Source organism: Falco cherrug, chromosome 18, assembly GCF_023634085.1.
Source record: "Falco cherrug isolate bFalChe1 chromosome 18, bFalChe1.pri, whole genome shotgun sequence".
Lineage (NCBI taxonomy): Eukaryota > Metazoa > Chordata > Aves > Falconiformes > Falconidae > Falco > Falco cherrug.
Window position 1 is genome coordinate 1,194,743 of NC_073714.1, and position 25,301 is coordinate 1,220,043.

Here is a 25,301-nt window from a genome sequence, read left to right on the forward strand (position 1 = left end):
CATTCCCCGCGCGCGCCCCCGCCCGCCGCGGGCTCTTCCCCTCCCACGCCCCCTCCCCCCGCCGCAGAGCTCCGGACCCAAGATGGCCGCCGTGTCAGTTTCGGGCTTCGCCGCCGTCCGGCCTTTGCTTCTCGGTTCCCGTCTCTCGCGGGCCTCGGTGAGTAGCGCCGGCGGGACCGCCCCAGCTTGGGTGCCTGATGCCGGGGAACCCGGAGACAGGCGGCTGGCAAGCCCCACGGCCTGGGGAAGGGGAAGGCCCGCTGGGCGCTTCAGGCTCGCGGCCTGTTCCGGCCCCGCCGCCGCTCTGCGCCAGGCCCGGACCCAGCCGCCCGCTCCGTTGGGGCCCGCCGGGCCTACACCCCGGGGAGGAGGCGGCCGCGGCACGGCGCGGATGAAGTGGGCGGTTCAGGCGGGGGGGGGCCGCCGGCTGCGCTCCTCTCCGTCTCTCGGGCGCGGGAGAGCGCGGCTGAGGCGGGCGCGGGCCCGGCCGAACCGGTGCGAGAGCCAGGCTGCACCGGCCGCCTCCGTGGGGATGGAGAATGGTGTGGGGCCGGGCTGGTCGTCGGGGCTGCGGCCTGCGCCCTGCTTTTCCCGATTCTGCTAGTGCGAGCCCCTCGACCGAGGCAACGCGTCCCTCGGGGCGCCGGGTGCGGGGCCTGTCCGGGACAGGGATGGGGACGAGCGGTAGCAGGTGCAGGCACCGCTTGTCACGCAGAGAGCGAGCAACCGACCCGGCGCCGGGACCGTTCCGGTGTCGCCCCAGCTTGGCCGGGCGGTTACGTAACGTCCTGCGCACGGAGCTCCGCTGGGGTCAGCGCGCCGCGTCCGCCTTGGCCCCGCGATCCCGCCGTGCCGGGGCGCCCCGGCAGCGCAGCCTCGCTTGGCTGACGGGCGGGTCTCAGGGGCCCGCTTTCCCTTTCCATCGGTTGTTCGCGGGGTAAAAACTCCAGGCGAGCGCTGCATCCTTTCTGGTCTGAACAGTAGTTCTGAATCTTTCCAGTACTGGCTGTATGGAGCTGTGCAGTGGAGTCTGATGTCTGTATGCAAATCTGTTCCGTGTGTTGATAAATTCTTCAGTACTTACTAGAAAGCAGAATGGGAGAGCTGTGTTGATGACTAACTCGTGACTAAAACTTTCCTTGCAGAAAATCGTTATTCCTTGTGATAAACAGTTCATAAGTCCTTCTCGGTTAGGGTATTTTTGCAGTAGAACTTAAGCACAACGTACTGTCATCAACGTAGAAGTCTTTGTTAAAGACAACTAAGGGCTGTGAAGTAGAGCTTTGTATTCTTCCATCTGCATCTTTAATTAGCAGTTTCATAAGCATTTCTTCATTGTGTATGGTCACCTGTTACTTTGTCCTCAAGTGTTTTCAGTGTGCCTCAACTACACTGAAGATTATAACATTGTATTCTTCTTTTCTGTGGTCTCTGAAAGTGGAACATTTAATTACAATCTCCAGCTGCGTTTCTTCACTTTTTTTCTTGATGGGACAACTGTCATAGCTTTTCTTAGCAGGAGGGAATCAGACCTATGATTACACTTCTGGAAGAGCTCTGAAAGTTTGTTGCTGTTTGCTCAAGACTCTTGGCTATTCCTACTGCTTTCTGTTGAAGTTTCAGGCAGGGCTTTCATGTGCAAAAATAAAGATCTTAAAAAAGCAGCAGCTGTCTTCATTATGGGTCCATCACCCCCCCACCCCCCCACCCCCAAATACTAGTTTAGGTTGTGCTCAGCAAAGATCTAAAAGTTGGTATGGAATTTATAGTGACTTACAGATTGAAATAAAAAGGGCACACTTTTTCTCTAGGCTATATGGAGTTATTTCAGTGTTAAAGCATGCTTGTATTAGTAGTGAAGATAAAACCTTAAGTATTACTTCAGTGTTTCAGAACTGTAGTAGTGGATTAAAACTTTCCTATGTGTTTAATGCATTAGTGTTGACTGTTGTTTTGTGGGGTTTTTTCCCCTTTCTCTAACTGTTCTTTGGAAATGTCTCTCTTTTTGTTTTCTTCTAGGCCTAATGTTACAGTTCTTCTCATTGTGAGTGTGCAGACCAGAAGCTGAGGTGAGATATGCTGAAATCTTTATATCTTTATCTGAAGCTGTTAGAGGATTTATTGGAAAGAATGAGGAAATTTCTCATTGTTTTGCTTTCCTTTCTTTAGTGTGAAAACAAATAATGTTTGAGAAAGGGGGAATAATTCAGAACAGGAAACGTGTATGCTATGGTTAGCTGGTTCCCATCATTCGAGAATCTCTTTTCTCATTGTGTGAAACTTGTTCAGCATCGGGATAAAGGATAACGACTCTATGGATATACAGAATTCTTCACCATGGTAAAACTAGCCAACCCGCTGTATACAGAGTGGATTTTGGAGGCAATCAAAAAGGTAAAGAAGCAAAAACAGCGTCCTTCTGAGGAGAGGATATGCAATGCAGTGTCATCTTCACACGGTTTGGACCGTAAAACTGTTCTGGAACAGTTAGAGTTGAGTGTTAAAGATGGAACTATTTTAAAAGTCTCCAACAAGGGTCTCAACTCCTATAAGGATCCTGATAATCCTGGGAGAATAGCACTTCCAAAGCCTCGGAACCATGGCAAGTTGGATGGTAAACCAAACGTGGACTGGAATAAACTTATCAAACGGGCAATTGAGGGCTTGGCTGAGTCTAGCGGCTCATCCTTGAAGAACATTGAGCGCTTTCTGAAAGGTCAGAAAGATGTGTCTGCATCATTTGGAGGTAGCACTGCCTCCATTTTTCACCAGCAACTACGATTAGCTGTCAAACGTGCTGTTGGCCATGGCAGGCTCCTTAAAGATGGACCTCTGTACCAACTCAACACTAAAGCAACCACTAATGCTGATGGGAAGGAAAGTTTTGAGTCTCTTTCCTGTCTCCCTCCAGTGTGTCTCCTTCCCCATGAAAAGGATAAGGTAAGACCCAGTTTGCATGAGCATTTTCTTGGGATTGATGAAATGTGTTAATACAGAGTCACGATTTGAGGTTAATTATTTGTTTCACTTGCATCTTGTAAGTTAGAAACAGCTAATGTGCATTTAAGATTCTACTGTGTCCAAATTTCTAAGCGTGAACAGAGGAGGTGCTGTAGATCATAATTTGTACCTTGGACCTGAAAACTACAAATTAACTACTGTGGGGAGTTTACCTCTTCAACACTTTGTGCAGCAGAATTGTACGTATCATAGCAGAATTACTATAGTTACATTAGCAAAACTTGAGAAGTAAGCCTCCTTACTTTTAAGGTGAGGTGGATTTGCAAAGCAAGCTTGAGATCATCTCTTGTTTTCACATTTTTGACTGCCAGTTCGGCTTCTTATTTGAATACAGATAACATGGTGAAGCGCTGATTAACAGTTGTTGCCTAATGCTGTTGTAGAGGCTTTCTTTGTTCACAATGAAAAAATCACTTTCTGTCCCAGAACAGCTTTGTTGTGAAATAAGAAGGAAAGGTATATAGGATATAGCAGTTGAAGAGTGAAATCAGAGGATGTAGAGAGCGTGGGAGTGCTGGAATGAAGAAGCTCGTGGGCTTCTATTCCCTTTTGTATGCCTCCTCCCACCTGTCTTAAATATAGTCCATTATGCAAACCGAAGTATTTTTCCATTGTTTTCCCTTTTTTTTTAATGCTTTTTCCCCCGTCCTTTCTTTCATCCTTCTGCATGCCTAAGGTCTTTGATCCTCCACTCCAACCTCAAGATGAAGCTGTTGGAGTGAAATTCATACCCAGTCAGTATCTTTCTGGTCCTTGTGCTACTGTGGAAGCAGAGTAAAACAGAAGTCTGCCTTTGTTTATTGAAGACCACTTTTTTTCCCCAGTAATTCCTATCTTTGCACTACTACTCTCCAGGACTTCTAGAATGTGAAAATTATTTTTTCCTATCCATAATAATATTTTTTTTCAGCAGTGTTGAAATTTTTTTTTGTTGTTGTAAATATCCTCTTCACTTTGGGTTTGTGCTGCTCATATTTCTTCATGTCAGCTTCACTCTCTGGTGAGAGGACTGCTTTATGGTCCGTTAGGGTTTGAAGACTTAAAACTACTGTAGGAGTCATCTTCCTTAAAAATAATAATAATACAAAAAAAATCTGTTCAGCTGCTTTATCACCGGTAGAGTTTCTCAGAACTTCCAATTTAACTGTGGGAGCTCTACTGTGGATGTAGTACTTAACTAGCCAGAGCATTGTGTTGTGGGCTGGTGGAATGTAGGAAGTAAGTATTACTATGCTGAAAATTCCAGCAACTTTCTCTATGTTTTTTCAAGTGTTCTGTCTACAAACGCTTCCTATGTACTTCTTCCAACTATATCTGTAATGAAATCAGTAGAGCTGTAAAATGGTATGAAAATTGGATATAAAGAAGCCGGGCACATGAGGCAGCCGGATTGAGAGTGGTAGTAACAGTGGAAAATATTAGCTGTGCATATTATTATTAACACACTATGTTTCACAGCTTATTCAGTCTTCTTGTAATGTGCCAAAGCTCAGGACTGGCTTGATATTCTTTCAGATCAAGTGTTCCCTGCGTTTTTCTTGAAATGGGATACATCAGAGTGGTAAATGATAATATGGGCTACTATAAATACAGGATTTGGTCTGGAGTTTGTTTTTTGCTATCCAGAAAAATATGTGTGTGCATAAATATAAACACATGCACACATGTATGTGCATTTTGGACTGGTTAGATATGCTCCCTAATTCCTTTCCACCTCTTTGAGCAGCTTGAACACTAGAAGGATTGTTATTAACATTAGAATGCACAGTAGCTATAGTAGAAATTTTGTATGGGGTTTCTTCAATAAATTCTTCTGATATTTTTTTCTCTTTTGGTGTGTTTTAAACTAACATTCTAGATTTCTGCTTTTCATCTACCATCTCTGTGCTGTGTAACCCATGCTGAGTTTCATACTAGTTTCTTAAGCAATTTTGAAGATACGCTATTAAAACTTCTATGTAGATTCTGCCAGCATTGACTAGCAAGTCAGTGGAAGCCAAAAGGTCAGTTCCTATTCTACAGGAGTTTTAAGATGGTTGGTTTTGGTTTTTGTTTTGGTCAGGTTGGGGTTTTTTTGAATGCAGGCACTATGTGGTAATCTTCCTTCACTCTATTATTTTCTGTTAAATCTCAACCAGTTATGCAGGTGCAAAAGGTTTACTATGCTGTTGTAATTCCTCCTGCCCTCCCCCCCCCCCCCCCCCCCTTCTTTAATGGAATTATTCAGAACACATTCTTTCAGAGTATTGTGACAAGGTTTCTCTTGGCTCTTAGAAGAGCCTGGCAATAGCAGGAACAAAGGCTCAACCTCCCAAACCTGAGAAATCCCAATGACCTGTCTCTTGTTCTCTTTTATCCTTGCACTGTTTGGTCTTTAACATCGGTTTAAGAACTCTCCATACATCATATGATCCAAATTTATGAATCTTAAAGGTGTAATATTTCTTCCTTTTATTTGTTCAAATGTAGCTTCCACTCAGCTGCAAGTGCGTACCTGTCTGTCTGATAGTAGTGTTGCTTTGTTTAGATGCCTAGAAGTGAACATTCAATTCTGGGTATTTTCCTGTGTATTGTGAAACTGAGTACCTTGCAGGAGGTCTATAAAAGTTGGGGCTTATTTTTTTAAAACAAAATAAACATAAAGTAGCCCTACAGAAGCTTTGTTTAGTAAATATTATTTGCTTTTCTTTCAGCTCTTATTTTTTATCTCCTTATTCTGCGAATATCACATTCTAGTGTACAAGGGCAAAAAACCTGGGAAGTTGTCATGGTTTACCAGGTAGTAATGACATGGTGCTGACATTATGGTTTTGAAATCCCTGGCCTAGAAACACTACTTGGATGAAAACAAGCAAACAAAAAAAGAACCTGCTGATGGGCAGAGTGCAGTGCTGAAATTTGCTTATCTGCTAGTGACAATGGCGGACAAGCAAAGAGTTGTCTTTAATTTCAGTTTTAAGCACTACATGTGCCTTCACTTGTGTAGGCTTTAGGAAAATGACCTTGTCTTTCTTTTCAGTTTCCTGTAGTTTAGAAGCTAAAATGGGAATTGCAGTTAAGAGCTATTTTTGCATTCCTTATGATGTTTTGGAGTAAACACCGGACTTGATTTTGGTGTAATTTCTATAAAAAGTGACAGACGGGTAAGATTCACAATACCTACCCCTGTTGAGGAAATAAATGGGCTTGTGTGGGGTGTGTGTGTCAAATTGTTACAATACCTAAAAGTAAAGGGAGTTCATACTGAAATTGTAAGGAAAGAGAAGGTGGTTGAGCCTCTTGGGTAAGTAGCAGGCAACCCTTACCCTTTCAGTGTAGCTGCAAGTGTAGGTGTCAGGCCTCCCACATTAGGTCAGCCAAGAGGTGGTAAGTATGGAGCAAAGAACGTTTGGTGGTGAGTCCACCATCCAGCAGTGACATCTGTAGGGAATGAGCAATACTGTGCAAGCTAGACTCTAAAATAAGTAATTCTACTGTTAAAGTGCAATTTCTACAGTAAAGCACTGATTAAATATGCGTGAAATATTTCTTTAAAGTATAGCTGTCGCTTCTGTTTCATTTGTAATTATATATTTGCAGACTGAAACAATTTTTACTTTTTAGAGTATTTTTTTTTCTTGAGGAAAAAATGCTGTATGCTAGTGTTTGTTCAGAGGAACAGTTTTCTTTTTTGAAACTTCCTACTAATTATTATTTTTAAAAATACTTTTTCTGAAGTGGGAGAAAAATTTTTTGATGCTGCTTTGGAAACCGTAAGTTATCTTTAAATGAATGCCATGTATCCTAAGATAGCTGAAGGCAGATTTTTTTTTTACTTATAAAAGCTAAAAGAATAAACAGCGATACTGTTTTAACATATACTGGCTATTGAAGTGTCTTTGGGTATAGAAAGACTTGACAGTATGCAGAAAAAATTAAAGGGTATCTTGATGAAATTTTCTGGGATATTTCACTACTGTTTGATTGGGGTTTTAGTTTTGGGTTGTTTTTTTGTTTGTGATTGGGCAGTTGCTGTAGAGATGATTTAGGAAATTAATCTTACTTGTACTGACACCTTGCATCTCTGCCAGAGGTTACCGCGGCCATTGCAAAGATAAAGCAAGTGGTGTTTTGCTCCTCAACTGCTGTGGTTTGTAGCCCTGTTTATTACTATTAATGTTCTGTGCTGTGAAATTCAGCTGCTGCTATTGGGAGAGAATCTCTGATGAAGGGACAGAGAGGGCAGCACAGGGCAGTAGCCTCTTTAATCATCTCTTTTGTGAACTGGCACATCATCAGAGGCCTTGGTTGCATGCTGTTGAGTTGGCCATGCAACCTGCTTGTTTGATCTGTACTACTAATACCTTTATTTTTTTGCATACTTTTTGGCACCAAAGGCGTGCATTTGCCAGACAAGAAGGCCTGATTTCTCTCACTTAGTTTGAAATGTTCTATTTGTTCATTTGAAGCCTGAAAAGTAACAACTATCTGATGCTTATCTACGGCTACCAAATGCATGTTACATATATATATAATTGTGGGAAACTTCTTATACGGTTGTGTGCTGCGACTTTAGAATGCCAGGGGGAAGGATTGCAGATTGCAGTGCTTCAGGAGTCTTTTTTGATCAGAAACTTTGAAACAGATAACTTTGCTTTTTTTAAAAAAAATTTCTCCCCCTCCCCTGTCTGGTTGAAACAGAAGAACTAACTGAACCTATGTTGGTCTGGAAAGCCCTGGGTTGTCTTCCTGAACAAGTCTCGTTGGTACAGTAGCTTTTATTTGTAGGGCTATGGTACCTAGTAGTTCAAGTCATACTGTATTGGCACTGTACAGAAGTGTAACTGAAAAGCATCTTGTTTTAGAAAGTTGGCATTTAGTGTGAAATAAGACAATATTCATGAGAGGGAGAGCATGAGGTAATACTGTCTATGTAACAAATAAAGGTCATGGTATATTAGCTACACGATAAAATTTTAATCATGTCTTTTAGCCATTACAAGGCAAATACATTCATGGTTTTGAGATTACAAAAAATTGTGACTGTATTATGGCTGTACTTACTGCAGGGTATATCTTCCTCTGGAATAGTTTAGCATGACTTTAAAATTGTGGAGTATGATGGTCAACCTAGGAGGAAGAACCCAGCCACAGCCTGAATACTAGCTTGGGTCAAAAACCAATGAAGATGTGGGAGATCAGAATGTAGTACTTGTATAAAAGTCCAGGCAAACTGTTACCTTATTGATGTAGCAGGTTTTGATAAATGCTTAAGCTGTTATCTGCAGAATGCTAAAGTGTATTGTTTCACTACCCTGCACGTTCTATTTATCCATTCACTGTCAACAAAAATAGCAATAACATATTTAACAAATAGGAATTAAATTTACCGTTTGTGTGGTCTGTGCATGGGGGTTTTTTTCAGTATGGCTATAATTGGCAGGTACTGTTGTCATAGTTTAACCTGGCAGGCAGCTAAACACCACGCAGCCAATTGCTCACCGCTGCTCTCCCCCCACAGCAGGATGAGGGAGAGAATCAGGGGGTGAAAAATATCGTTGGTTGAGATAAAGACAGTTTAATAGGACAGAAACAGAAGGGAAAATAATAATGATAAAAGAATTAGAATATACAAAACAAGTGATGCACAGTGGAGTTGCTCACAACCCGCTGACCGATGCCCAGTCAGTTCCTGAGCAGCAGCCCCCAGCCACCTCTCCTCCTAGTTTGTACACTGAGCGTGATGTCGTATGATGTGGAATATCCCTTTGGCCAGTTTGGGTCAGCCGTGCTGGCCGCGTCCCCTCCCGACTCCTTGTGCCCCCAGCCTGCTCACTGGTGGGGTGGGGTGAGAAGCTGAAAGGGCCTTGACTTAGTGTAAATGCTGCTCAGCAACAACTGAACCAGCAGTGACCAACGTTAGCCCCATCCTAAATCCAAAACACAGCACTGTACCAGCTACTAGGAAGAAAATTGTCCCAGCCAAAACCAGGAAAAATGTTGAATAGTTAATATAGTATTTCTGCAATGCAGGAATTATCCTAGAATCATAGAATGGTTTTGTTTGGAAGGGACCTTAAAGACCATCCAGTTCCAAACCCCTGCAATGGGCAGCAACACCTTTCACTAGACCAGGTTGCTACAAGCCCCGTCTGCCCTGGCCTTACTGCACTACTACAAGACTACTATGGTACAGTACTGTTTAAGAGCAAAGAGCTCTTTCCTGGTACATTTTTGTGAGGAACCAAGCTATAGCAAGATGCAGGTCTTAAGTCTGGAAGCCCTAGATAAAGACATCTTGCTCTGCTTTTGCTTTTTTGATACTTGTTACAGAACACAGGTTAAAAGGCTGTAAGAATTGTCAAATGGTTATTATTTAAAAAAAAAATGTTAAACACATCAGCTAACTGAAGGAGAAGTTGAAATAATTGGTGTATGTGTTGTATGTTTTCAGAGTGTTTGAAATTTGATCTCAGGACAATAACAGGACTATTTTTTTCCACAATTAAAAGGAATATACTTAAGTTATTAATTGATCTCCATTTGCACTCTCCTTGAAACTATCTTTTTTTGTCAGTTAAAACTGGATATCGCTGTAGCAGCCTTTAAGTAAGTATCTTAATACTGTAACTGCAGTACAGCTGAGAGTATGAAAATGAAATTCTGGAAGTGCTTCCTGAAAAAAACAGAGGGAAACTTTTGTGGCTGAAAGATAGGAGGAATACTTAAGTCTAACGTGTTCCTCATGGCATGTTTGTTTCCTAGTTTTGTGTTGCTATTTATATCTGTTGGTATTTAACAGTCACTTGGTAAATCAGTAACTGTTGGTTATTATAAATGCAGCATCCTTTAGGCCTTCCCTCTTGTGAATAATAATTCCAGATCTTGGTGTGCACTTGCATGTATCGCATGAAGCCATAGTTCTTGTATCTTCTTAGAAAGCTCTTACGCTTTGAGGGCATCATAGTTGTTTTTGAAGGCCTTTAAGTATGCAGTAGCTATTGCTTTATTGTGCCTGTTTTAGGTTAATAACTGTTAATTCTATGTCTTAAAGTCAAGGACTGTCCCATTACTGGTAAGGAAGTTATTTGTGGATTGGTTTGTTTTGGGTGGAGTACATAAATGATCTGCAACCAGAGCATTGTAATTACATTTTGAGAGTTCACCCTTGCTCTCCAAGGGTGCTCTTCAAGCTTTGGCTCCCAGCTGGAAGAGGATTAGGATTTGCTCTCCCCCAGCTGGTTCTGTGGAAGAGAAGGCTGTAGTTTTGTCTTTAAAAAAAGCAAAATAAGTCATAGTTGATAACAGTTGGCCTCCATCTGTGTAACTCTGGAAACTCAAATGCTAAAAAATTACTTTGAACTTGATTCACTTGATTAGTGAAAAGGTGAAGGAGCTCTTAGTAACAGAGCAAATGTAAGCAGGTAAGAAATGTTACTGTCATGGATAGCTATGAATGGATGCTATGAGACTGTGCATTTAGGGTGAAATGGTGCACAGTGACACCAGGAGGGGTTCTGGCAGTATTTGGAGTAATAGTGACCCTAAAGGCAAAGTTTGTGACTGTGGGAAGACATCAGATGTTGTGATGAGTACCTATGTCAGTGGGCTACTACTGTGAAGGAAGTGTTTTTAACTGCATTCTCTGACACAGTTCCAGCGGAAGCTGAGTATAGGCTAGCTGGTTAAAAAGGAGGAGACTAGTCCGGTATGTTGGCTGAATCACTGTTGTTAGTCCTTTCTGTCCTGGAGATGGTTGACAGATGTGGAATGGCACATCTCTGAAGTTTGGTTAATAAAGGAACCTTATTTACTACAGAGCTTTAAAGTATAATCAGAGAGGAAGGAGGGTGGATGATGGAGAACATTGCTAAATAACAGCTTGATTCCAGTGTTAGCTTTGTTATATGGCAAGGGAAGAAACAGCAGAGAGAATGAGGGCAGGTAATTCTGTCCCTGCCCTTCGCCTACTTTCCTAGCAATTTTATCTTAAGTCATAGTGGTAGCAGGAAAAACAGTTAAAAAGGTATAAATATTAAATGAGGTAATGTCATTCTAGTTGTAACATACATTCCATGTTCTTAAAATAAGTACAAATGTGCAATCAACAGAAAATCTGGTAAACACATTCTATGTGTGACAGACTATTGAGTTTTTTGACTTCTGTCCTCTATGGAGTAGGTGGGTAGGTAGTTTTATTCCTTATTGACTCATTAAAGGTTTTTAACTAAATGTATGCTAATGAGTTGTGATAAGTCTTGTTAGTCTTCTACCTGTTAGGTTTTCTCTTTCATTGTTGTGTAAACCTGACTTAATTTTTCTGTCCTCACCGATTTTTTTCTTACTGTGTGAACACCTTTCCTTGGAACAGCTCCTAATCCACTTTCAAGCACTGGGCAAGAAGTTGCAGCTCATTGCTTGTTCCATTGTCCAGGAACCTGGCAGTCTTTTCATTGTTGCTGCGATTGTGGTAAATCTCGACTTGTAGTGAGATGGAAAAGAAAGGAGGGAGAAGGGTGTCCAAAAAGAATGATTATTGCATAGCAAACAGAATCCCATTGGTAATGTATTTGCTTGTTTTGAGTTACTTTTGAGGGCTGGTTAACCAGTCTGTAGACCCATGCATGAACGATGAATTCTGGGTTGAAAATACTGAATCTTCCAGGCATGTTTCTGTGAAGACCTATGAATTACTAAAACTTGTAATTAATTATTACAGTTCATTTATTTCTGAAAATTGGATAGAACAAATTATGGATCTTGGTACACAGCTGCAAAAGTGTTATTAATAATATGAGAATAGAGCTCTTCCTTTTCTGGAATCTTTGCTTTTAAATCTTTCTCAGCAAGTTGAGTTACCATTCTGTCTGCATTTATCCATGTGTAAAACAGAAATTATGTCAAAACTAAAAGGTGTTCTGAATTATAAAGGAAATCACCATTTCTATGTGTTTCTCCTCATTTCTGTTAAACTATCCCATCTAATCCAGAAAAATTGGTGACAGATACAGCTTTTAGATTGACTTAATTTAAAATTCTTCAACAATATACAGCCTCTCCCAGGCATTAGGTTTCTCCTTGGTCTTTTGAGACTCAATCTTAGATATTTAGTAATGAGGTGTTCTGATTGGAGTGCTGGATTCTGAGCTTGTCTGGACTCATAGTGAATTCCTTGAAGGTGTGTGTGGAAGGAAAGAAAGAAATTCCGCTGCTCAGCGTTACAATGACTAAGCTTTAGAAGCTGCTAATCATTAAGATGCATGCAAAATCTTTAGCGCGATCTCAAGAAAAAGTAGATGCACTCATTTTGTGCTGCTACCCATTTTAATTTTTATTTTTTTAAAATATACTTTCATATACAGTGACTGACTGCCTTACTTCAGCACAGACTTCATCTGGCTTTTACTTTGCAAATTCAGGGTACCTTTGTAAGGGTAGTCTCTGAGTAGCAGACCTGTTTGGAAAAGGTTTTATCTGTGCCTGAGTTTTTGCCACACTTGCTGTGTAAGGCTGCTTACATGAGAATGATCCATGCTTGTGCAGAGACTGCACAGTGTGCAGGGAGGGAGCATAGCACTGAATAAGGGTCAAGAACATGTGACTTCATTAAAATGTACTGTCAAGTGTTATATTGAGCAGTTGATTTTAATAGTGAAGAATTATATGCAGAGTGTTTATTTTCTTTTTTTTCCTGTGTTCAAGGTGGTAGAGCTTCAAAAAGTGAGTAGATTTGGTCCTGTAGTTGCACTTGTGTGGGTATCCTGAGTAAACTACAAATAGCAGCCTTGTATCGGGTAGATGTTTTTAATGTGCACTGAATTCTCATTCACAGTTCTTTTTGTGCCTTCGCTGTTACCATGTTTGTGGGCTCCTGCACATTGTTAAGTATTTTTTGTCATTTGTGTAGGTTTTCTAACTGAAGTACTTTCCCTCCTTTTAGGGATGCAGTTAATGTTGAAGTAAAGCAGTGTACAGTGTTTAAAGATGGAATAATTACCTATATGCACAGAAACTACTTAGGTGTTTACAAAAGTCTCTTCCCCAAAGTAATTTATTCATTTTAGAGATCAGAGTAAGTACACAAGTTTCTTATTTTACGTGAATATCAAAGTATCATGAAACACAGACTGTTTCCAATGAGAGGAGTCAAGATTTTAGTTTGCTGTTGAAGAGTGTGTTTTGCTTTTGCAGCTGTGAAAGTCTGTGACTACTTAGAAATATTATTTCATCTAAAATTGAGTTGTACAATCATCTGTTGCTTCTAAGGCAGCATCCTTTATTTTCTTGAAAATTAGGAAGCTGGGATAAAGTACAAGAGAGAGGTTACAGCATATAGCTTTGAGCAAAGAAAACTTCAGTAACTTGAACTGCCGGGTTCCTGAATCGGATGTCAGGTGGAGTTTTCTTTATGTTGCAAATAAAGAAATGTAACCCTCCCTTTCCCACTGCCCGCACCGCCCCCCCCCCCCCCCCCCCCCCCCTTTTTTTGCAAGCAGGAAGTCTTGGCATGTGATTCTGATTGTGACTGTACAAATCTTGAGTTGTTTTAATCCTCTGATTAGAGGGCTTGTTAGCTCTGGGAAGGTTATTTAACGATTGACTATCTAAATATTTCTAGTTGACATTCTGTAAAGTTCTTGCTATGTACATGCCTAATAGTGAGGCAGATTCTTCAGTCTGAACATCAGCTGCAAGCAGTATCCCCAAGTAGTATCCACTTTTTTTTCGTAGGTTTCCAGATGTCATAACCACCGCATAGAATTCAGCCTGTATATAGTGCACTAATATCTAAGCTATTAACCTTCACACTTCACTTTACTCTTGTGGCAGCATTTCGGATATTCTCTCCATTGTAGTAGTCCTTCCTTAAAACAGCAGCACTTATCTTGAATTCCTTTGATTTTTCTTTTTAAATGACCCTTTTATGTTTCTCTTAGGAAGAAGTATTTGTTTCATGCTTGTAGTTTCTTCTGTATACTTTTTTAGTCTTTTCTCATTTACACTTGTTGTAACGTAGCCTCGTTTTTTAGGCCATCATTCTGCCATACAAATATGCTTCTTTCTTTCAAGTGAGACTCACCTAAGTGAATTGGAGACAAAATATCCATCCACACAGGCAAACATACATACCTGTGTATATTAAAATATATTTAGCATTCTGTTCTTGAGCACAAAGAATATTCTGAGGAATTTCTGGTTTTACTTTCAGTTGCTTCATATTTTTTCCTCATCATACTCTCTGGAGATATAATTAAAAATTGTGATTTTGTAACTCAGATAAAAGAAGGATGGTTCATTTCATTCACTAGGTTAAAAAAACTGAACCCGTTGCTGCCATAAGTTGATGCTACTGAATAGTATTTCCCAGATTATGCTGATTTCCCTATATACAACAAAAATATGTGTAAAATTGCTTTGGTAATATAAAATTCATTAGTCCTGATTTTATTGAGGCATGGAACTGAAGCAGTTTTCTTCCCCAGTCACTGAAAAGGCATGGAATCCAGGCTTTGTGATGCACTGCTCACTGAAACATGTTTCCTCATGTTTTAAATAATTTCCTTCATGTGGTGTAGGTTGTACTTCCCCTCTGGCTTTTCTGGTTCATCTCCTCTTTCCAGTTAGCTTCAGCATTTGAGGCAGACCTTTGCAGTAGCATGGGCCATTTGAAGTGAGGAGTAATGGTTTGTCACTTGTATAAAAACAGACACACAAAAAACTACCTAGCATGAATCTCCAGAAGCCATCTATCAGTGCTCCTGGATGATAGCTTTCTAGCTAAGAAACAAATGTACCATAGTTGGGATGGTTCTGTAAATACTGGTTTGGTAGATTTTCTGTCTGGAGGGCTAGCATTCAAGATATCTTAAAGACCAAAGCAAAAAAAAAAAAAAGAAAAGGGGGGGGGAGGAGGGAAGCTGGTGTAAGTGTAGGTATTTGTTTTACACTAGCTTTAACTTTACACCTCAATTCCAACTACAGTGACAACTACAAGCAGTTGTGTGGTGGTGGGGCAAAGACAGTCCTGGTATCTAGTGAGCCTCTTGTGGCGTTAAATTTCTGCAGGAAGTAAAGTGCATTCAGGTTACTGGCAGTGATGACTGACAGTGTGGGCTACAGAGCTGGCTGTGAGTTTTGAGGAGTTTCCTGTCTCTCTTTTCCTAAATTAAGACTACAAAGCAAATGGATTGGCCAGGACTGAGGCTTTATTAAGGGGTTTTCGCCCCTCACTTTTTCCATAGGCACTTCTCCGCAGTTACCTTCAGGAGAGGGTACAGTTTGTGAATCTGTAGAGCACATTTGGTTTCTAGACATCCTTTGTATAGTAACAACATGTGCTGGGAGGCTGGCAGGCTGTGTCATACTTGCTTACACTGTCGGTCCAATTTGTTCTGGCTCCCTCCCTCGCTGAATCTGGTGACGACATACAGATAGATGTCTTGCAAGAAAAACAGCAGAAGGAGTTGAGTGTCTGCCAAGACTTTGCAGCATGAAACTGAACTGGCTGCTTGCAGTCTTGTTTTCACGAATCTTTCATTGTGTGCTTGCGTTTTTCACTTGCCAGGATGTTCTTTGCTGAACAAACACAGCAGCAGTGAAATCTCTCCATACTTGGCATAACACAGATTCACGCAGAAACTTTGGAAGAGTAGCCTGATCTCCACATTCAAAGTTATTCCAATTTAATGAATTATTCTGAAATGGTTTGAATTCTTATCTTATTCTTTATTACCCCAAACTATAGCTGATTTGTTGGGGTTTTTTTTAATGTTGTTAAGTGTTTGCAGTTTGCTAGAGGTGGTAAATAAGGAAACATTGAGACTGTGAAGGATAGTCTTTGTGGTCCTTCCAAAGCTAGGCAATGTTTACATGTGGATATCCAAGTTTTGAAGGACTATGGGGATGAACAGGGTGTGCACAAATACTGGCTAGAAGATATAAGAAACATTATCTTAAGTGGTTGACTGTACAGAGGTTCTGCAAAATTCTCTTTGATTAAATTAATTGCTCATTAAGTTCCTGCAGAGGATATGTGAAATAGTTTACTTCTTTCCTGAAAAGCTGGATGAATGTTCCATCTCTGCTTTCACAAATGATATAGGATAGCCGTGGTTAGATGAGGCCAGCTGTATTTTGGGAAGTTTCTATGAAGCGGTATCTACTTTCTGTTCCTCCAGTTTGCAGAAAAGTATTTATATTCAAGAAAAAAATAATTTGCAAGGTAGCTAATGAAATTCACTGCTAAGCCTTGCTAGTCAGTAACCTATGGAAAAATACGAGATAGGGAGAACCATAACAAATATGATTGTTCATGTCTTCTAATGTTTCACAAGGAATATGCATCTATTATGATCATATAACCATTTTGTAACTACTTAAGTTGCATAGCTGGAAAGCGTATGCGATTGTATGAAGCTATCATTGAATCTGAAATAATTCAGATGTGAACTGCTAATACAATAAATTCCCTATAATTTGTATACAAGTCTGCAGGGGCCATAGTAGTGCTGCTTTTTTAAATGCAAGAACAAAGTATATTATATTACAACTAGTGAAACAGTGTTGCAGAAGACTCCTTGATGCAATATTGTGTGGCAGTCATGGGAGTATCCTTAAAGTTTGGTTATTTGATTACTTGAATTAACTTTATTTGTAAGTCATCTTTTTCTAGAAACAAAGTTTCTTCTGACTAATGCCATATACCTTGCTGCAGCTACCTGAGGATTTTGTGGGTGAAGTTGGATATAAGCATGTACAAGGTGAAGAGAAGCGTATTTAAGTCTCGTTTAATGATTTAAAGTGACTTGCAAATACAAATGCTGTGTAGACATGAGCAAAAGAAAAGCATGCAAGTGAAAGTTCATGGACTAGGAAAGTTGAGGCTTATGCTTAGTGAAGCAGCATGGCGGCCTGATGAAATACATCCGGTGCAAGCTTACTTGGTTGTACCTGTTTTTTCATGCTCACTACTCTTTAGAGCTATGTTGCTGTAACATTATAATCAAATTCTAAAAATTTTCAGTAAAAGTCAGCTGCGCTGGATTGCACAATTACTTTGAGTTTTCCCTTTAAGTCAAACAGGTCAAAGAAAAATAATTCTTCCCTTACACCAGTTAACTTCCACTGGTAGTGCTTACACACAGCTGAATTAAGGTAGCTGAAATGACAGTGAAAACAATGGAATTGTTCAGTTCCAGTGTAACTGCTGTGCTGAAGTTGAACTCTAATGTCAGAATTTGAGAAAAGGAAATGTTCCTTTTTACAGCAAGTAAATCAAAGCACAGACAAGTGGAGATTATTGTTACTGTTGATAAGGTGGGGGTGGCCTTGCTGACCAGGAAAAAGAGCAAGTACACTCTGGGGTACTGCTGCCTGGAGTAAGCTCTTGCTCCAAAGGAAAATAGAATTCCTTGGTTAGTAGATCACATAATTCATGCTCTAACAGACTTTTGTCAGGGAGCATCTCTGAGATGCCATGTTGCTGACTGTAATTATAAAATATTAATTTTGTAGAGCACTTCTTATTTAAATTAAAACCCAAGGACTTCTGCTTAAAGTTCTGGATTATTTTTTTTCTCCTGTGTCTTCCTTTACTAGCTTTTCTCATGGAAGGTGAGGGAGCAAATTAAAGCAGCAGGAAGTTGATACGTTCCTTAGGATGTAGTGGTAAAACCTTCAGCTACAAAGCTTGGAGAGTAGCAGGTGTTGTACATATTTTAAAAAATGTGGGACTGTGGCTCAGGAAGCTTTCATTCTGACAGCAATCCATTGATGGAATAAAGATATATTTTACTTTCATAAATCTGGTATGGTAGTCTTCCTCCCCCCCAGAAAAATGCCCCAAACTGCTTCATTAATGTAGTAGACTTCTTTAAAGTGTGTCAGGTTATATAAGTGATTGTTTTAACTCCTAGGTTTTGAATTCTGGAAGGGAGGAGTCATGGATTTGAGGCAGATAAAAAGAAACAGTGGATCAAAATTTATGGTTTCCTCACTGAGAAAAAAAATGTTGTAGTCTTTCAGATCAAAAAGAGTGGAGGTTTCTGACAACGTTCTCTGATGCTAATCATGTATCCTGCACTGTTGAATTGATATTTCCGTGGTGCTTTTCCTAGGGTGTGATGGTGTTTGTGGTTTTTGCCATCAGGAGAAAGGTGGTAGCTCTAAATATTGTTCAAAGGGGCATAGCCATCTGAAATCTCTTCTGAGCTTGGATGTCTGTCAGACCTTTGTTCAGATTGCTTTGATTGACATGTCACTTACATGTTCCTATAAAATACAGTGGCTGATACCACTGTTTGTTGTTGCTGGCTTTTCTGTGCCAAAAGGAGTGAAACTGCCATCAGTCTTATTCTGCCCTGCAAAAACTATTTCAGCATGCTCTGCGTGCGGTTTAGCAAGGGGCTATTTTAAAATTACTTTGGTGCAAACTAACCACAGCATTGGGACCAGAGATATGCAAATACGCAATTGACGATTGATACCTTCAATGAATAACAGCATCACTGGTATCCAGAAATGTCTGCTGTCACTTGTGAAATGTCCATTCTTGTACAAATGAACTGTGTGTACTTGGGAAGAGATTCAAATGTGTAGGCATGTGTAAATCGTCTGAAACTATATCAAACAGTACTTATGGTAGAGGCTAACATATAATTTAAGTTAAAGTTTGGGCCAACAGGTAAATTTTGATATAGTGTAGTACATATTGCTTGAAGTACACAATAGGTTTACATGCACAATATTTCTTTTATTGTCCTGTTGTTCTTTGATGAATGAGTATATAGGACTGCAGTGTTCAGTGCCACAAGGTTTCCCACTAGGTAGGAAGGTGTTGGGAGAAATGATGTATTTAATGCATCTAAGCTGTTAATTGTTTCTTAGGAAGCTGTACAGAAGATGATCTTTAGTAGGCATCATAAAGGCTTGAAGTGTTAGTAGCATCAGCCGTTGGCATATGAATGGTAATGTTGGGAGATTTTTTTTAAATGGGAACTACTTTGGGTTGCTGTGGAGGGCATCTCATTGACATCATGTGGTAGGATTACCTCAGTAGCTTTTCCCCAAAACAAAGCAAATATTTGTGCAATATTTCTGCCTTTCTTATGTTTTCAATAATCTGTGATGTTTTTTAAGAAAAGCTGTGCTTAGGATTCTTTACCCATAATACATTTAAAAGAGCCTCTTATTATCTATACATCTGTTGGCTATGGGTTTCTCTTGTTTTGTCTTTATTACTTGACTTGCATATAGAAAAAAAGAAGTTTATTTTAAGACTCTGCCTATCTATACTGTCAGGAATTGGTTCATTTGCTATTGCTTTGTCAGAAAGGTTGTTCTATATTAATGTTGATAAGTCTGTATTTCTTCCATGTATAAAAACTTAACATGTGTCCAGTTCATTTCCAAGTCATTCCTGACTATATTAATTTCTGTAGGTCATCTATTCTTAAATAATTTTATTGCATGTTCCTTGAAAATTATTTGCATATTCTGCTGTTATGTGAATATTTGAGCTAGACACACAATCCTAATAATACTCTTGATAATCTAATTTCTATTTTATATTGTTCTTGTATTTGTCTGTGATATTTAAACATATAAAGCAAAAGTAGATAGGAAATATTTGTTCCTTTTTGGCATCATTTACAACTTTGTCATCTGCTCCACACAAGGAGCCTTTTGCCATTCATTTCTTGTTCAGTTGTCTTTATTTTTCTTACTTGCTGGCCAATAATAGTTTGTCATTCTTGCTGTATCTTTCACGTACACCTAAAACTGCTGGCAAAAATCTTGCAATCTTCTTATCTGCTTTCACACAATTTATCTCTTCCCATGGTGTCTGCTGTGATGTTGATGAGATAAACCCCCTTTTATACTTCATACTTTGCAAGGAGTTCAGTTTTTCAAACTACATCACTTCGTCAGGGGCTGTAGTGTACGACTCCTTCAGAAGTAGTAAAGCTATTCTCCTTCATTTCTTAAAAAAAAAAAAAAAAAAAAAAAGAGAGAGAGAAACATAATTACCAAACGGTGCTTATGTGCTCTTTAAGCGCTGCCAAAAGTTTGAATGTTTTATCTGTGGTTATATTACAGTTCACTAATACAGTTAATAAGGTGTGACTGCATAATTAAGTCCATTTTACCACACTTGCAGATGTTAGACCAAATGCATTCTTGATGTAATCTGTCAGGGATGGTAAAAACATCAATTTTTACTGTGATCGCAAATATGATTTGTCTGGTTTCCTTGTCTTGTGATGTTGGAGTATAGCCCTTCTCCATCAATAATAATGTCTCCAAGTGCTACTGTGATTACATAAATAGTGGAGAATGAAATTCTTCTGGTTGTTTAATTGTAACTATATGTTGACAGAATTTCTGAGTACTTGCCTTTAGGAGTTTGATTCTATATATCCAGACTGGCAATGCAGGCATTTTAGGCTTACATCAGGTCTCTGAATTAACTCAGCATTTTACAACCCTTTGAACTAAAGCCATAAATGTTTTCTTGAGATACGCAAGCAGCTGAGATTGAAATTTGGTGCAGATTTCAGTTCTGAAAGTATATTGTCCCTTTTGTATTAAGAAAATAAACATTTTGTGCTTGTTCCGTTTTACAGTACCACTGAGATTATTCTATATTCAGAGCAAGGAAGTGTGCTGGAGGTTTAGATCATAGTTTCTTTTTGTATTTTTGGCGGTTTTCATTTGTTTAATTATTTCTGCTTTGAATTGGTAACTTCAAAGCTAACAGAAGTGTGTAGAATAATAGAATTTTTTTTGTCATTCTTAACCTTTCTTCTGATTTGTTGCCTTTTTTTATTTTTTTTTTTTTTCATTCCAGATGTAAACCTCAGTATTAGAGTTAAAAATCAGTTTGTGTCAGAAAGTAAGGTTTAGCCATGCAGGGAAATTGATGCTGTTGAATGCTCATTCACATTAAAGTTTAAGTATTAGAAAGAATAAATCTTCCATCTTACCTTCTGTCTGAAAAACTGTTATAATGTAGCTGATATTCGTTATGAAACTTAACTGCAGACTGAAAAGAGAGGGAAAGGAACGATTCTGGGTTGTGAAATGATGTTCACAATGGCATTTCTGGCAAAATGACACTTCTAATATTGTAGAAGTTATACTTTGTTTTTTTTTTTAAATTAGATTTTAACTCAGTTAATATGTGACCAAATATAAAGGATGAGTGAACATGCCAAATTGTATTGTAAAGGATTATAAACCTTTTTACTGCAACTGTTGGTGGATCCAAGATCATTGCATTTCTTTCAGAGAGGACCAGAAGATGCCTGCTGCAGATCACTGCATTCTTTAGTTCCCACACTGATCTGCCTGTTAACATTAGTCAAGGAATTTTCTTGGGGCATTTTCTTATCAGAAAATGGGAATAATGGTGCTTATCTACTTTGTGTAGTATTGGAATGTGAATAAAATAGCAAAAAAAGACCAAGTTATTATTTTTATGGGAAAGATGAAAGTTAGTTAATAATAACTTGTTCCAAGAGGTAGTAAGTATTCCTCAGGAAGAAGAGACTGAAGGTAAGAAGACAAGTCAATGTTTCTCAGAAGGTAGAGAGTAAATTTAATTCCTGAAATCTTGATTCCAAAGAAAATAAAACACAGACTGACCCTTAATACACAGTTTTCCCCCACCCCAGTAAACCTCATACTGACTGGAAGCAACTAGCTGTCTGCCACCTAGAGTTCAGTCTTGAACAAAAAGAGAACAATTTGTGTACAGTCAGTCCCCTCTCTTGTGTTAAAAGAGGATGGGGGATCCCTACATAGCTGATTTTAGCCAACATTACTATGGCTGGAAAGATGCTTCTTGTGGAAGTGAAGATGTAGTTTCCCCCTCCCACTTTGGCATTAACAACTTGTATGCTTGGCATAACTATCTACAGTTGTCTTGTACTCCTTCCTTTCTCAAAAGGAGAAGAAACTGGAATCCTTCAATTAACTAAACCTGTGAATGTGTTTCAAACTGTAATGGTTTGAGTAGGTGAATTCATATTAGTTTACATTTTAACACCGCCTGGCATTTACCTGGAGGCTAGGATAAATACTTGTGCTCAGGATGAGGAGTGTTAGGCTTTCATTCCCAAGTAGTTGCTCCATGTTGTGTGGCTTAATTTTGAAACAGCAAATTTCCTAAGGTGTTCTGCTGGTTTCCATCTGGTGGCGTTTTAAGGAACACACCTCAGTCTGTAAGTGTCCTGGTTCTGTATGCTGAGGTAAAGATACAGCTTGAAAACTTAATTTGTTAAAAGAGAATTTTCTTTTATTTTCATTTTTCATAACCATGTTAATAGTTGTGCAGTTGTTGTACTTGATCTATAATACATTTTATTCTGGGTAATGTATTGCAAATGTTTTTGATGACTGCACTACCGCTTTCTGGATACCTGATGGGAATTTCTAAGGCTACTGTGTTCAGCAGTCATCTGTGCCTTTTTTCCACCACTGCATCGCCTCATAGCTCATTCATTTGTTTACAAATTAAGGCACCAACTCTCTTTTAACTTTGCATTCAGTTATGTATTAATTTATAGCCCTCTTTCCCAGCTTGTTTTTCCAAGTTTCCCCTAGACCTGAAATTCCATTCTCTTTTCCTTTGTACCTGGGATTGTGTCTCTTGTCTTTGGAGTTCTAACTTCTATTCAAGTTACAATTAATGTGGTATTGTGTGGTGAGAACCAACTAAAATCTGTGAGACATGGTGTAGATTACATACTGTTCACATATGATATAAATGTCTGTGTGATTTTGTGTATTACAATTTGTTCCCTTGATAAACTCAGTACTTTTATTGTCTATTTTCTTCACAGCCGGTTGCTGAACCTATTCCAATCTGCAGTTTCTGCCTTGGTACAAAAGAGCAAAATCGAGAGAAGAAACCTGAAGAGCTCATTTCTTGTGCTGACTGTGGCAACAGTGGTAGGTGACCATTTACGGTGCTGCTAGTAATAATGTCCACTTGAGACAGAAGAGCTTGGTATAATGACTGCTCCTGACCCATACGTATGAGGAGGATGCATCTATGGCATATAATACAGTTAATTCATCTGAATTTCATGCTCCCAGAGGGGAGACGGTTAAGTTAACCTAACACAAATAGTTTGGTTGTCTCCTGGAGGTTTCTTTAAAAATGTAGTAATGATGACCAGTTTTATCATGTTTCTCAATTCAGTTATGGAAAATTATTTTAGTGTTCTTTTGTATGTGGGCCTACCATTTGCTATCTAGGGTGTTTGTTTTGTGTTATAAGTAGATAGGAATAGGTGCACCTGAAAACAGGACTGTCTGGATAACCAAAATTCTGCATGGGAATACATAATTCATAAAGTGAGCTACCTGTGAGCCTTAACAGCAGTGGAATTCTTTTACTGGTATAATTTTCTCTTTTTTTTTTTTTCCTGTAGGTCATCCGTCCTGTTTGAAGTTCTCTCCAGAGTTGACAGTTCGAGTGAAAGCCTTGCGATGGCAGTGTATTGAGTGCAAAACATGCAGTTCCTGTCGAGATCAGGGCAAAAATGCTGTGAGTACAGTGGAATATGCACTGAGTGAAGAGGATAGCAGTTCTGTGGATGTTTTGTTAAACTACGGAATAAAATCATTTGAGAGTCAAATATTTGCAATTTTTGTCTGAGTCTAGTATTTCTGAGACCTGTGAAATACTATGATGGGTCTGTAGTTGAAAACTGTGTTCTCTGAGATGGTGACTAATGGAGGGCTTGATCCTGATGCATATGTAGAGAGATTAACGTTACCTGTTTTCAACAGGATAACATGCTGTTTTGTGACTCATGTGACCGTGGCTTTCACATGGAGTGCTGTGACCCCCCTCTTACCAGGATGCCAAAAGGTGAGGACTCTGTGATGAAAAGGTTAATTTAGGATGGTGTTGGAAGAAGTCAGTAGGTAGAAAGTGCTTTCACGTATTTGGTCCTCTTAGCTGCGTTTAACTTGCTCTTTACAGTATTGCTTTTCAGGTATTAGAAAGTAGAGAAAGGTCAGAGCTTCGCATCTGGATTTTCCGTTGTGTCCTGCTTCCTGTTACTCTCTGAAGGTTTTGAACAAAATCTTTGACATTTTAAGGAATAGAAGTGATTCTTTCAGTTTACAATTATCAGCTTCCATTTGAATTAGTAGCCTTTTACAAAAGAAGGAGATAGGACTTCAAAAACTTAGAAGTTAATCTGTTTGGACAGTGGAGAATTCTGGAATACAACCAAACTTCTCTTTTTCCATCAGAAAGCAGATTATCTATGGGAGGTTCTTCCTTAGTAGGTAGAAGAATATTTACCTATAGAAGATAGTTGGAACTAGTGTAGTCATAAGCAGAATATGTGATACTTAAATGTGGTGATTTTTTTTTTGGTTTTTTGTGGGGTTTTTTGTTTTCTGATAATGTGCTACAAATTAAAAAGACTTCCTGCCATGGTTGTGGGAAGTATATCTGAGGGGGGGTGTGTGTGAAATTAACTGGGCTTAAGTTGAGATTGCTAGAGCATACACATAATTTTTCTTATGTGTATATGTGATAATTTGGGCCTTTGGTACTGTTCCTACCCTTTCTGTTGGAAGGCCTGGGCCTTGCAATTCTCCTTTTTGTCTTATTTAGGTGTTCTTTGCATTCGGTGATGGGGACTTGTGTCTTACAGGTATGTGGATATGTCAAATATGTCGGCCACGGAAGAAAGGAAGAAAACTTTTACACAAGAAGGCAGCACAGATAAAACGACGCTATGCTAACCCAATAGGACGTCCAAAAAACAGGTTAAAGAATCAAAATACAACGTAAGTCTCTTTATAAGGAGGAGTAAGCTATGAGATTTTATAGGGCAGTGGGTATTTCTGAAGTGTGCGGTCTACTTTGTTAAAAGGTTTCTTGTACAATTAAGAGCTTTTTGTTAGTCTTTAATACAGTATTTCTGAAGATTGCTGTGAAAGACTAGAAGTAGCCTTAGTGCTTCTTTTTGCCTAGATTTTTGACTCTTCGTGGTAACTTACTATTCAGTTTTGCACTATTTCTTATAGTCAAAGATTCATTTTGCTGTCTGTGTCAGGTCTGTTTTGCTGGATGGCTGCTTCTTCCAGCATAATTGTTTTGCTTTGCATTTCTCCAGAACCCTTTTTGATGTTTAGAGAAACTAACTCATCTACAATAAAGCATGCAAGGTTGTTTTTTGACACACATTTAATCTGACACTGCTGCCAGAAAATATTTGGCCCCTTTCTGCTTCCATTCCACATGCTTCTGCATTTTTGGAGAGCTCTATATT

General features: G+C 39.3%; 1 protein-coding gene across 1 annotated transcript in view; it reads left to right on the forward strand.

Moving 5' to 3' along the window:
• Positions 1–44: 44 nt before the first annotated feature.
• Positions 45–25,301, forward strand: part of KAT6A (lysine acetyltransferase 6A) — a 51,007-nt gene continuing 25,750 nt past the window's right edge. The window contains exons 1-7 of the mRNA XM_055696323.1: positions 45–157; positions 2,020–2,069; positions 2,170–2,940; positions 22,845–22,953; positions 23,439–23,554; positions 23,800–23,881; positions 24,681–24,816. Of these exons, the coding sequence (XP_055552298.1) occupies positions 2,338–2,940; positions 22,845–22,953; positions 23,439–23,554; positions 23,800–23,881; positions 24,681–24,816 (1,046 nt within the window). The 5' untranslated portion in view covers positions 45–157; positions 2,020–2,069; positions 2,170–2,337. The remainder of the gene's footprint in view (positions 158–2,019; positions 2,070–2,169; positions 2,941–22,844; positions 22,954–23,438; positions 23,555–23,799; positions 23,882–24,680; positions 24,817–25,301) is intronic.